The following is a 14,923-nucleotide window of genomic DNA, read 5'->3' on the forward strand; positions in this document are numbered from 1 at the left end:
GTATTGGTCTGCATTCTTCACAGCTCCGTTTTGTTCAGCGAAATTGTCGGTGCTGTTGGACAGTCTACGGCTGGAGGGATGGATGGCTTGTGGAGCCGATGTTGAGAACAAAGGAGCGTCAGCATAGGGCGCAGATGCGTATGTGGAACTGGGAGTCGCCGCTCGGAATTGAAGCGGACAGGACATGTCTCTTTTTTTCATCAATGGACGCTACAGCTTCTAATTTGCTTTCATACTTAGCTTGGAGCAGACGTGTGCACATTTTCAGCATGACGTCTCTGATCCACTGGTGAAAGGACACTTTGATTTTCTCCTACTTCATCTATAACTGCTTCAAACAACAAAGCGTGTGCAGGAAAAGTGGTTACGATTGCATTACTGTCTGTGTCTTATGTTATGTGTTGTGTAATATTATTTTGTTATTTTTTGTTAACTGTTCTGTAAAACGCTTTGTTACAGCTGAAGCTGTTGTGAAATTGTGATATCAATAAATATGTATTGTACTGTATTATATTGTACCTGCAGAGAGAATCCAAAAGTGAGGCATTCACCAAATGTATGGCCTCAATTGCTACTCTTTGTAAATACGTTGGTCAAATGAAGTTTCAGTCAATTGCCATTTTCTCTCGCGGGACATAAATGGAAAAGTTTGTAACTTTGTGCAGTTGGATCAAGCATTAGCATCACCAGTCTTCTGGAGTGTTACTGGTGAGGAGCGCAATACATGTGTGTCAGAGTACTCACCCTGCATACTGCATCCAGGGCCCATGCAGGGCTGGAAATCTTGAGTGTGGGGACATGGAACACTGAGGTCGAGCTGGGCTTTAAGCATCCTCTGCCTCATCCGTCGACCTTTTTCACATGATGCACTGCTGCAAGCCGACCAAGGAGACCAACCAGAGTAGATACAAGTCTCAGGGGTGTCATCTAGGACAGAAAAACAGGATGTTGGCTTGCTGGAGGCCACGAAGAGAAATACTGTACATGCAACGTCAATTACTCATCGGTTGTTATTTCTTTATTTTATATCACCTGTGAAATATTGCAGCTCTTGACATCGGATCAGACCAAATCAAACATAACAAGTAAAGTGTGATCATTTATTTGTGAGCACGAGCAGGCATCTGTCCCTTCCACAAATCAAACTAAGTGCTCTTGTAGATTCATAGACCGGCTGGGTCAAAAGTAACTCAAATTGGGTGAAATGAAAGCTAACCCAATGCTGGGTCCAAAAGGGACAGGGCTATTTTTACCCAACGCATTGCACTGAAGATTTGACCTACATATTTGGACACTTCAGCCATCATAATAATTATAATAATAATAATTATAATATTTCACTTTAAAAACGATGAGGTATAGATATTTGTACAAATTACAGATTATGCATGCAGCAGCCCAAGAGTTGCTTATGTTGGTGTGGACATGTGAGCAATGATGCATGGCTGGACTCTGACCAGCCAGCTGACTTCCTGCAGCTCCTCAGAACTGACAAGCTGCCACCACTAAAAAGGCCAGACCACAAAAAAATAAAATAAATGTCGGGTTGGCTGGCGGCAACGCAAGCGCAGTGAAACTACGAACTACTGTAGAATTTTCGCACGCACACACACACACACACGCAGCCACACACTCAACTGATTCAATTCAGTACATACTGCTGTTCAGTTCAATCGTTGCATGAGAAAATAAATGGTTATTTTGCTATCAAAAGCCCTTTTAGTATTGTTATGTTGCTTTGTGGGTAGCCCAGTAGTCCAGTGGTTAGAGCATCAACCTCGCAGTGCAGAGGTCCTGGGTTTGATCCCCTTGCGGAGTTTACATGTTCTCCCCGGGCCTGCGTGGGTTTTCTCCGGTTTCCTCCCACATTCCAAAAACATGCATGGCAGGCTGATTGAACACTTAAAATTGTGGAGGAATCCAGAGTACCTGGAGAAAACTCACGCAAAATGTGAATTTTGGCAATGAAAGTACACCATATTCGTGACTATAATCGGTCAAATTAATATATTTTCCAAAAGTGCCTGTGATTATGATGTTTTATTGTAAATCATGTCGAACGATATGTTTGACTGGATGGTATACCACAATGCTTTTGACAATGATATTGGAAGTATCGAAAAAAAGCACATCAAATCATAGAAGAGACTTGTGTGATTTTATTTCTTGTAAGAAGCCTTCCTGCTTTGTCCCACACCAGAAAGTTGAGCGTTTGGTTCACAGCTCACAAATAGTTTTTAGAGGTATGACTCACAAATCCAGAAAAATGTGAGTCTCCTCTCCTATCTAATGTAGGAATGTGTGCTATTACTTCACCTTTCTCTGTTTCCTCCTGACCAATGTCTGCTACAATGTCATCAATGCTGTCTGGCACCACATTACACTGCTCACCCTGTGTAAAAACAAAGACAACAGGGATCAAATATCATTAATACCCTCATTTGTCCAAAATATAAAGCCAAAAGGCATTCAATTGATATCAAATGAAGCACGCTTATGATACGTGGATAAAAATAATAATGTAAATAATAATAAGATAAATGATTCCACAAAAACTGGGTGAATTATGACATGAGTTATTCGGTCTGATTTGATTTTATTCATGTTGTGATTGAACTTGCACATTAAAAGTCCACCGTGACTTTGTGTACACACATTCCTATCCAAAAGCTACCACTTGGGAATTGGTATGACCAACGTTTTGCAATATCAGCTGACAGGTTTGAATTTAACAAACAAAGAGAAAAAAAATGTTATTCACTGCCAAAGGAAAAAGAGAGACTTTTTTTTTTTACCTTTCTGGCAATACGCTCCACCACTACCCTGGCCACTGGGGTAATCGCACCACCCTCTGGGTCATAGAAGGGGCTCTGGGGGTGATCCAAACTAGTTAAAGGGCGAATTTTCTCTTGGGGATTGATGGGCTTGTTTGGTGACTAAAAAGAAAGACAAAAAAAGCAGGTAATAGTGAAGCAATACAAAACATTTTGGATGAATAAAGGTTCCATAAAAACATAAAAACCAACATGGTGTAAACAGAAATGTCTATTTAAATGTTCCTTAGCATAGTCCGAATTTTACTCATCTAATTGCATGTGAATTTGTGAGTGGGAGCCCAGGAGGTTCATCCCAAATGAACCTCCTGCCACCTTCTGTCCACCACATGTAAAACTGTCTTCAACTGCAAGTGATCAAACGTCTGATGATTCAGGAGCGATATAAAAGTATTGCCTTGACAAAGATAGTAATGATCTGTTTTCACTGACACTGTCAAAGAGGTATAAATTATACAGTGGAGCCTCAATTTATTCATTTAATTTAACAGATGAATTGGGGCATGGGAGCCGACTTTCGGTTGTATTAAAGTCTTTTTTTTTTGTTGTTTTTTTTTGTCATGGCCCAAAAACAGATTTTACATTCCAACTTTTTTTCATAGCCAAGAAAACGGCCAATAAAGTAAGAAATAAAATTGTCAACAAATATAAAGGTTTTAAACTGTTTGAAAAGTTTTCGAGTTTATCCAAACATACCTTATTGGCGCTTCTGGGGAGGGGTGAGCGAGCTTGTTAATGTCTTACATTTGGTCGTTTGTTACAATGTTAGTGTACTTCCTTTGTTTACAGAAAAACACAACTGTGTACTGATCCAAAAATAGCATGTTCAAGGAACATGCATATAACTCACTCCAGCAATAACAACAGAGGCCGATATGAACAGGTCGATATGACATGCTCCTTTTGAGCTAATGTCTATACTTTGCGATAACATTTTAAGGGACTCTCTTCCCTGCTAACATGGCCGCCACCTACAGCCATACATTGCTTTTGATGGAAAAGTCACTCCTGCACAACATGGCTGCCCCGCTGGTGCATTTTTTAGCCTGCTTGAGTCTACTGGAAGTCTGTTTGTCTATGACAAGAGAGCAGCGCAGCAACAAAAGTTAAACACGTAACCAATCTTTGCCTGTTTATGGTTTCACACCACCTTGTGCTAATCCTGGAACCAGCAGACTTAAATCGCTACCTGAGAAGGGGTGTTTTGATTGGATTGGACACTAGACAGTGTCCATTTGGTTCCACATCTGTTAAATTGAGCTTCCACTGTTTTGTTTGTTTTGTTTTTTGGTAGTTGCCTGTGTAGTAGAACCACAATGTAAATATAAAGTTAATCAAACTACCAGAAACAGTTCTAATTATGGCTAAGTGGTAATAGGATATGAGAGGAATATTCCACAACAAACTAAAATGATCCATTTGGTTATCGATTCTCTCACGTGTACACAGCAGCAAACATCTGATCTGTACTGTTGGAAAAGTAAGGGCAGGGGAAACTATAATTAAATGAAATTACTTCATATGTGATCCCACTGTCAGTGCCGGCATCCCAGGGTATAAGGTCTGTTACCAGCCGCTGGACCCAGCCACACTCTTTGGTACAGAGGTCCTCTCCTGACAGCCCCACATTCCAGTCAGGACTGGGCCCGAGCATGGTGAGGAAGGACATCAAGTGGCGGGTCTGATCAACAGAGAACTCAGCAGATGGAGCTGCTCGACTGCGGAGAAATCGGGAGAAAAATTATATACGCGCACACACACACACATGTATATATATATATATATATATATATATATATATATATATATGACGTTTCCATCAAAAGCAATGTATGGCTGTATATATATATATACACACACACACACACACATATATGAGACTGCACTATACAGTATATGGTACTTCCACCCAAACATTTTCTTTATCATTATGATAAGAATGGTCGACAATGAAATTACATGCTGAGATTGATCGGCGACCCAACGTCAAGTGAAATTGCCACCAGGTCTCCATCAACACTTACGAGGACAAGTGACAGACACCTGTTTGATAGATGCTGCTTGTAAATATAATGACCATTAACGCCAGAGAAAATGACATACATTTATTTAGTTATGCAGCCTCAAAAAAATACTAAAGTTACAGTATATGAGTGACAGGTTCTGCACCACAGGAGCGTACTTTTACTATCAGCATCACTTGTATTTTTGGGGGTGCAGAGTTGACCCCTAGGATACTGCAGGTCTGAATACTTCCTCTTTGTTGAGTCCTTGTTATGTACGAGCAGCATTTCTTACCTTGTGCACCTGGGTTTTGCACAGATCAAAGAATCAGATCATGTTTTTACTCAAGTGATGGTGTACAAAGAAGTCATTTTTCAGTTTCGTGAATATATACAGTATATATATATATATATATATATATATATATATATATATATTTTTTTTTTTTTACATATACATGGAGTACAGTACTGTATATGTTGCTCTATGTGACTCGCTGTTGTTTTGCAGCTTCTCGCGGACCGTTTGCGGACTTTAAAAAAAAAAATACCTGTTTATTTTAATTGGACGCTACTTCGCGGATTTTTGTTTATCGCGGGTGGTTTTGGTCCCCATTAATCGCGATAAACGAGGAATTACTGTATTGGTCTGGCGTGATGAACAAGATGAAACAGGAGGTGAAGCTCTCGATTAACCGGTCAATCCACTGTACTTTCCTACCATCGCCTTTGGTAACAAGCTGTCGGTTGTGACCAAAAGAAAAAGATCTCAGATACAAGCGGCCGAAATGAGCAGGTGGATCTCCCTTATTTATAGGAGAAGCTTGTTCACCCGAAAGGGAGTCAAAGCCCTAATTTGGTAGGATGGCGCCACTGCGCTCTGCGTAAAAACGGCTGTACCTTCAATATTATGCCAGTGCACGTCTAGTCTACCATGTTTGGGGCAGTGTTGCGCCTTTCTGGGTGTGCCGGCACACAAAGTTTGCTCCTCATGGTCAAATTTGGTTATAAAAAATAGATTATATTTTACACAAAAATGTTTAACTCTATCCAATGAATGGATGGCTGGATTACGTTACACAAGTAACTAGTAACATTTAATGCATTTTTAAGGTTACTATCCCAACCCTGAATGTACCCAACTTCAATTTTTGCAGTGTCACAAATATGTCACAAATAATTACATCATACAATTTTAAGAATTGGGCGGACAGTTGATCTCACCTGAAAGAAAAATCACATTATTTGCTACTTTCCTTTTTTTTTTTGTAGTGTCTTTTCATCAACTACTTCGAACAACGCGAACATAATTTCTCACTTTTACTAATCTTGTGATAATCTAGACAGTAATTTCAATCATCTCTCAGGTGCCTTTGTCGACTGGTGCAATACTTACAGGTTGAGCGGCTGCCACGCTGGCCACTGAGCTTTGGTTTTAATGACAGTCAGAACTTCATCACCCTAACCAGAAAGGACAGAATAAGAATGTATTTAATTCACTGACAGAAACAAGGCCAAACTCATTCCACATTGCACTGATTTGAGATTCCAGACACATTTAATGTAATGTTGCTGGACGCTTTAATTGATGGCGGGGGCCAAATGATTATTATTATTTTTGTTAAGCACACATGTTCCTAAGGGTAATATATCATTTGTTTAATTAAATCTATCGTGCAGTGTATGAAATGAGTGTGCCTTTTTGTGTAGTTAGCTGCGCGCATTGCACAGCAATTTTATTTATGTGTGTGTGTGTAAACCACATTATTGAAGGACTCTATAATCCATCAAGCCCGTGTCATGTGTAATAGATGAATTATATGACGTAGTCACCCGAGGAAATGTTATGACATACAGCTATATGAACATTGATCACTGCTGATAGACAAGTTCTCCGTTCCAAACAATAGGACTCATTTAATTAATAACAGATTGAGGGAGTTGTTTGGTCAACTAAGGCAAGATCACGGCTCCTCATCGAGCACACAAAACCACAAGAGGAGGGGGTTGAACTGCCTCCAAGTGTCAGACGGTCAAGTATGCTGAGCTGTCAGCAGAGTGCTACCTAGCCAAGGTAGGCTGCGGAGGCTTTGCAAGGCTGTCAACCAGACATCTCTCAAAGGTTGCAGAAGTGACCGGAGGGACACAAAACTAACCCCGACAATTCCGCAGGGGGAAAAACCTGCTACAGGGTAGGGCGGGGAAATGTCCCTGTCCCTGGTTCGCCAACAGGAGACGAGGAGATTTGGATTTGTATCCTTCTAAAGTTTTACTGCTACGTAGGAGGCAAATGAACTTCATATTCTCTTCTAATGTACATTCAAGACTGTTAGGTGTGTCACTTGACAAGTAATTCTCCAAGTACAAAGGGGCAAAACCTTACTTAAAATTGTTTATTTGTCACTCTAGGCTGCTGTTCCACGCAAAACTAAAATCATAAACAATTGACTAAATGAACGTCCGCTATTATAAATGAATGCTATTACACAGTAAAAGGTAGACATGCAAATGAAAATTAGCATAGATGTTACGGTAAATTATAAACCTTGGCAACGGGGGCCAGTGCCCCTGTAGCACCGATTCTGGCCCCCCCCTGTGGCCCCCCCTGTGTGTGTGTGTAACTTTTTTAGTCTCCCTTTTTATTTTAATTTTTATTTAACAGGATCAATATATAAGACATTGCCTTTTAAAATTTGGATAATTATATGCATGTAAAACATCTGTTTTACATGCAAACAATTATATGCATGTAAAACATCTAGCTTCAGTGTATTTTGCATTGTATTTGCATTTGTATTTGTCCCCGGCAGGCTGGTACCATATCATCCCCTGGTTTGAATATTCTCAACAGACGTATTGTTACGCTTGCAGACATTTTAGCCCTCCTAATACTGTTTTTTTCTCATCACTGTAATGTTATGACTACAATTTCAAAGTCTGAAGAAATAAAAAGTCAAATAAGATTTCGAATCTGTCTTTTTAGCCCTGGGTTGAATGTGCCCCCCCCCCCCATCAAAACCCCTGGTCCCAGCCCGGCCCCCTCAGTGAAATTGATCCAGAACCGCCCCTGCGTTCTTGCTTGCCGCCTGCAGACCTGCCACCCATTTGTCGGTGATTGCACCTGCTATATTTAGGCGCTCCGGCAGTCGACTCACTGCCGGAGTATTCCACGCCGTGCCATTGCTATTGCCTATTCCTTCTCGGTTAAACACTGCCTTAAAGACTATTGACTATTATTGCGTTCCTTGATATCCTCTCGTGTGTGATTATAGTATTTTGCCTAAACTTTCTCCTTGCCGTTTTTTCACAAGCGTTTTCTGTTGCCTCGTTATAATTATTTCCTGGTTCTCTTTTTGACCAGCGTTTTCTGTTGTCCGTTTAGACGGGGGCTTTTGTGTTGTAATAAATATCATTTTCGTGACAAAGTTCCTTTCTGTGTCTGCTATTTCGGTGATCCACTTATCTCCAGTTTGTTGCGCACGAAGCTATTACTCTGTCGCTTCGAGCTCAACGTGACAACAGGGAGGTGTTGTAGACGTATCCTCTTGTGTGACAACCATTAATGACGTCCAATTGTACATCTCCACCAAATCGTTCACCCGACAATCCATTCCACCTTGTCTAACTGTCTTTCTGATATCAAATCCTGGATGCAAACAAATGTTCTCATTCTTAACTACACTAAATCTCAACAGCTAATACTCAGTCCTAGCTCCCTCACCCAAACAGCTTCCAACTTTAACCACACCATTGGCAATTCCACCCTGTTCCCCTCCGCTGACTGTTGTAACCTTACTGTCCTTTTGAATAATAATCTCTTTTTCGACCAACACACCCACACCCGCACCCGTGATCACATCACCCCCGTCCTTAAAAACCTTCAATGGCTCCCCGTTCCCCAGCGTATTCAGTTTCAACTCCGATTCACCCATAAAGCCCTTCACAATCAGGTCCCCTCCTACCTCTCCGACCTTCTGCATCCGTACACTCCTTCACGCAACCTCCGCTGCTCAAAGACAAACCTCCCCGCCATCCCCGTGACCAAGCTCAAAACCTGGGGGGTTGAGCCTTCTCTGTCGCCACCCCCACCCTCTGGGAATTCCTACCTCAACACATCCGCAACTCTACCGACCTCCAATACTTAAAATCATTTCATAAAACTCACCTGTTCCGCAATGCTTTTAACACCTTTTAATCTCTTGGACCTGTTAAGGAATTATTCCGCTAGAAGTAGTAGTAGAATATTGTTGAGGAATTTCACCTTGCTATGAGAACTATTGATACTAGTCTCTGTCCTGAACATCTGCTGAAGTACTTAAAACAAAGAATGTAGTGTGAAGTTTAGATCCTATTTCCCCTTGGTTAATTAACAGCCCCCCGAGGGTTTTTTGCCTCCACCACCTCGTAAAAGTCCCTGAAGGATGTAGAGTGCCCTCGAGGAGGAACCCTAATCTCAAGATCTGTGGCCAGCAGATATGGCCTGTACTTTGTCATCATGTCAAGATCGAACTTTGCTTGACCTTCTTTGTTTCTGATTACATGATTACATAAGGGGAAGGACTGCCCACCCCTAATTAACATAATTAACATACTATGCCTATATATACGTGTGACTGTGGTTGTTCGGGGCTTCCTGATGAAATCTGAGACTCACAGGAGCACGAATCGATTCGTGTTGCGTTGTGATAAACTGAAGAAAAGACGACGTGGTGTTGGGTCTTCTTCCACCTTATAGAGAGATAAAAGAACCTGTGTCCAAGGAGGGCGAACAGCAAATTGACAGCGGCCATTCCTTAACAGACCCATTTTTGCTTTGTTTTTCTTTTTCATAATGTATTATTCACAGAGAAGCGTGAAATAACAGCACGTCGTTTCTGTGAAGCTCTTTCCAGAATGCTACAACCAATCATGAGCTTATCTATCAATCTATATTAGTGGTGCCCAAACTTTTTGGACCTCAGATCGACTTTTCGATCAACCAACCCCCGGGATCGCCCCTTACCGCGCACGCACGCCATGATGAGAAACAGCCTGACAAGGAGGCATGCAATGCACCTTTGCAGCCTGTTAACTATACACACACACACGTACCGTTTTAAAGTGCTTCCCTGGGCCCTCTAGATTCCTATTCTTTGCCCGTGCCCTCTGTGAATTGTACACGAAGCAAACTCTGAATGAGAATAATGACGATAAAAGATGTAGCGCAACAGCTCTGATCAAAAGCTGCAATTGCAGACTGCTAAGCGCTAACAACTTCGGGTGACGTAGATCACGCGCCACTGTAGGTGAATGATTTACCTGCTTTATTTTATTTTATTTTTAAAATATTTTTTCGTGAAAATGAGACTGATAGGATGATTAGGGTGCAGCGTACATTAACACAAAAAATATCTTACTAACATGTACAAAGACACACAAATGGTTGTTGTTGTTTTTTTTTTCTCCTCTACACCCCTTGGATACACTTGGGACCTGTCCTAGATCTACCGGTCGATCAGGATCGACGTAATGGGCACCCCTGATCGATATCGTTACTGAACAATATGAAATACATTTATCGTGATGTACTTTTCAGTCATATCGCTGAGCCCTAACCAGGTATAATCCATTTCATCAACGGTATATCAATATGTCTTTTTTCCCTGTCCTATATATCTCAGTTTGGTCAGGTGTCAATAGTTTTTTTTGGGGTTTTTTTTTTTTGCCTTGTCCCAAAGTAAAGCGCGCCATAATCTTGTCTCTGGGTCCTCAGTGACTTCGTCAGTGGGGATCTTTGTTCAATGCTGTGAGGTCTTGTATAGATGATGTGTGCCTTCACAAATCCTGCCTACTAAATTTATTCGACTATGAATGGATAGTAGTAGATAGTGAAGAAGAGTTGAATTTCAACTGCCCTTGTTAATGTGCAATTACTTTTTCTTTGTTGTTAATTTCTTTGTTCTTCTGTTATCGTTTACTGAGAATACGGTAGATTGGTGAGGAAAGTCTGCTGTAAACATTCAATATATGAAAAAAAGGATGGAATGAAGTCTGAATCTTCTGAATGCAGTGTACAATCGAAGAAAAACTGTGTGATCACATTTCATTTAATTCTGCTAAGTCATGCTTTTTTTAAACAGCATAATATACTTTCTTGTGTGTTATGAGCTTTTGTATGACTGTCATTTCTCTCTGGCTACGGGTAATTTTTCCAGTAAAGTACATCATAAAAACTTGCTCCATTGTTAAAACACTTGGGAAATAAAAGGTGCTGACATTTATTCGAGGTTATGAATGTTGCAATGTTGGCCACGGATGACAGATAACTGATCGGAACTGCTGTCTCGAGCCATTCCTTTTCTGGAACAATTTGATAAGGAAGCAAATCCGATTACGCGCTCTTAAAGACTGCAGAGTTTCTGCTTCTGGACTATGAGGTAATGTCAGTGGCTCTGGTGTTGAATTCTAACACAATTAATTATGTATTGGAACACTGCATGAAAACAGCATGATAAACAATCTGACATTATTCTACTGATGTTTTGTTAAGTAACAACATTATATGGCCGAAATATCAAGAATCAAAAAGCCATTTGATAAAACTGAGGCCCAAATTCACGAAAGGACTGTGAGGTTTTTGCGTGGTGGTAACCAGTAAAAACGGAGCAAAGAGATAGTATTTAATTCAGAAAGCACGTGCAGTTGGTGAAATGTGTCACGAACTGAGATAACAAACAGAATGCATCTCGGTGCACCGGTTGTATTTGCACGTATTTGAATGAGGTAACATGCATTAAATTGGTGGCGGATTTGCCACTCCCCTTTATGCAAATGAGCCCCATTGATGCACAACGTCTAAATCACTAATGGCAGCACTATGAGCCACACGCTGTTTGAATGAAGGAAATAAGGTAGAAAGCGAATGTAATTTGGCGCTCCTCCGTGGAAGCCTCTTTTTTTGAGGGGACATATTATGACCTGCGACATCTGAGTAATATCAGGGAACGCTCTGACATGTACAATACATGTCGTCCTACATTATGCATGAGAGAGCACGTATGAGGACTAGAGCAATATACTCGTACTTTGTGAATAGGACGTTAAGACAATTAAAGGTGCTATCAGGGGACGCAGTTCATTCCGTGTGAAGCCCTGAGTGTTTTATATGAGCAACACAGGATGTACTACAGTCTATATCTAAAGCATATCAAAAGCGATGTTGTTGCTTGTCATCTAACTAGTGTTCTGCTGTTGTTTTACTATCCACTAATTTTACACTACAATGACTGCCAACAATGTAAACTGCTACATTAAGTTTTGAACTTTAAGTAACACCCTTGAGAATAGTGTCCAACAACTGATCATTATCGTCTGTATGAGCACAGTTGACTTAGTAATACAATACAGTACAGGGCTCGGTTTGCAATGATCTTAACCTATGGCGGTGGTGGGCAGTCCATCAGTATCGAAAGATCCTTCAATACGTCACTAACAGATTTCCATTTCACTCGCGGAATGATGACTCACGCAATAAGCGCTGACTTCACTTTCGTGTCGTCTTTTCGGTCGTCTTTACTTTTTGGAAGTTTCGGGCAACGAAACTTCCAAAAAGTAAAGACGACCTTCGGAAAATTAGATTTTATGTCACGCGTTGCCACATTAGCCCTGTCCACACGAGAGCAATTTCTCCATGAACCCGCAACATCGTATGAGTAGCTTGCTGAGTTTCATCATGAAAGGTTGCCTGTCGCAAACTCTCCGCTTCTGCGGTGCTGAGAGCCAGCATCCAGGACTGGAAGCCCCAGCAGGAAGCCTTCTCCTGGGCTCTCTTCCCCATGGAGGACAGGGACGCGTGGGTAGACTCATCAAGTACAACACCCCCCTCCTTAGCTTCGCTGCTGTGAAGAGGATGTTCTCCAAGGCCAGTGACATACTGCCGTGGTCAGTGCCAACATCCAGAAGCTTGTTTTCCTCAAGGGCAACAGGTCATTCTTGGGGTAGCCCAGCAAAAACGGACAATTGGGGAGGAGAATCATAGTAGTATTATTGTATGAGAATGTTTATTGTTGTAGTGTAAAGCAGTCCGAACTGCTTGTAAATGAATTCTATTGTATGCTGTTATAAAAGGTTAGTGATGGAGACTACGATGTTTTCTGTCTGACCTGTATCCAAAATTGTGTTACTACAAACTGAGGAACTCCCTGTACTGTTCACTTTTCATCTAACTACCATTGTCTTGACTTTCTTTGGATCTAATTTTATTGTTTCAGTGATGGTGCAGTGGTTCACTAGCCTGATTTCTCTGCACGTAGCATGGGTTCAGTTCCCACTCAATGAGAGTATGAATGCTTTTTTTTGAATGCTTGATTGATTGAACATAAAAACACAAAGATACAGTAAAAGGTAAAAGAAAGAAAAGATTATCAAAACAACACAACACAGTAGCGTGTTCAAAAGATCTAGGAAGAAGTAGAAAAACCTAGATAGTGACACTGAACAATAATATGAATAAGAAAACCTTTATTCGTCTCACAATGGAGAAATTCCCAATTCACAGCAGCAAAGTTATGAAAGGAAGAAAGTAGAAGAACAAAAAAATATAGGAGCTGCTGTAAAGGCAGCCACTCTCGCAGCGCCATCTTGAAGTCAAAATAACATAATAACAAAATAATACAACACAACTCATTAGACAACAAAACAAGTTAAACAGAACAGAAAATGGATGGGTGGATGTTTTAATTTGTAATCCTCTTTGTTTTTGCAGCATTTTAGTCATTTACTTGTTTATTCCTGGTGGATTTGTCAGATTTAAAATTATTGCTGTTTTGTATTGGTAGAGTGATGGATTGATTATTTTTAGTCATCATACATTCGCTTATTAGATTGATTGATTGATTGATTATGCTCGCAAAGAAGAACGCTTATGCCTGACATGATAAATTGATTATGCTTGCAATCATTAATTGACTATGCCTGCAATGAAGAACGCTTCTGCTTTTAATAAAGATACATTCTTTATTATGTACTCACATTTTATCCATTATATAATGACGTTTATCATCAAGAATGCTTGGTGCACAGTGTGGACGTTTAGGGGCGCAACCACCTTCCCGAGGACGTGGTTGGGAAGAGATAAGTGTTAAGACTAAACAGTGAGCAAGGTTGGACAGTGAATGGAGCCATCAACACCAGCTGCAACAATTGCACACATGTACGTAATTTACACTCACTTACACACATCTAGTCAAACAAGTTCAGTGTGTGTTCAACAGTCCCCACCCTTTAGGTTGGACACACCTATGTAGTAGCTTCCCCAATAAATGAGGAGGTGAAGGGGGAGATCGTTAGGGTGACGTGCGGAGAACTGAACCCGAACGCTTCTCCTCGTTCCCTCCTGATACCAGAATTGAGTGTCCTGTCTCCTCGTGTTTTATTCCTGAGTGTCAAATTGGACCAACCTGACATAGAGTGATGGTATAGTTATTCGTAGAATAACTGGAATCCCCCTGAAATTGAAAGCCGAGGCTAACTGCTGCATTGCAGTGAATTAATTATTTTAGAAAATACCGTGTTAAGTGATGCAAACAATGCCATAGTCAAAGCAATGTAAATACTAAAGAGAAAGAGAAGATTTAAGTGAGACAAGTATGTAACAGAGTATGTAAGAAAACATTTTCTGGAAGCGAGAGCAGGTGAACTGAGAGGAGACAATGTGGGAGAAAGTTGCTGTAGTTGCTTTGACATTGTGCTGAGACAAGATTTAATTCAGTTAAGAAGAGTCATGAATTGCATGCCCTCGGCCTTGTCACAAGTATAAAGTCATTTCGTGAAGGGATTTTTGTTTAATAACCACTTGGAAAAGGGAGGACACGCAGCCGGCACATTTCACAGTCGTTGATAGAAAGCGATACTTGGACTGGTGCAGGAAGCTTTAAGGTCTTTGGACAAACAACAAGGACGACAAAAGAAATACAGTATATCATTTGTCATGGGGTTTACACTGATGTAATCTGGTCAAGGTAACCTGGCATGACATGTTTATCATCCCGGAAAGACAGGTAAAACAATTTGGAAATAGAAGCTGAACTATCCAGTTAGAGGTTCTTT

General features: G+C 40.8%; 1 protein-coding gene across 1 annotated transcript in view; it reads right to left on the reverse strand.

The window, feature by feature from the left end:
- Positions 1 to 14,923, reverse strand: part of spon1b (spondin 1b) — a 78,505-nt gene that overhangs the window by 13,697 nt on the left and 49,885 nt on the right. The window contains exons 7-11 of the mRNA XM_086109387.1: positions 6,234 to 6,298; positions 4,351 to 4,552; positions 2,796 to 2,936; positions 2,317 to 2,392; positions 745 to 927 (exon numbers count right to left, since the gene is read on the reverse strand). Coding sequence (XP_085965513.1) covers positions 745 to 927; positions 2,317 to 2,392; positions 2,796 to 2,936; positions 4,351 to 4,552; positions 6,234 to 6,298 — 667 coding nt within the window. The remainder of the gene's footprint in view (positions 1 to 744; positions 928 to 2,316; positions 2,393 to 2,795; positions 2,937 to 4,350; positions 4,553 to 6,233; positions 6,299 to 14,923) is intronic.

The sequence above is a fragment of the Hippocampus guttulatus genome, chromosome 4, assembly GCF_054856545.1.
Source record: "Hippocampus guttulatus isolate MCC_2025c chromosome 4, RoL_Hgut_1.0, whole genome shotgun sequence".
NCBI lineage: Eukaryota > Metazoa > Chordata > Actinopteri > Syngnathiformes > Syngnathidae > Hippocampus > Hippocampus guttulatus.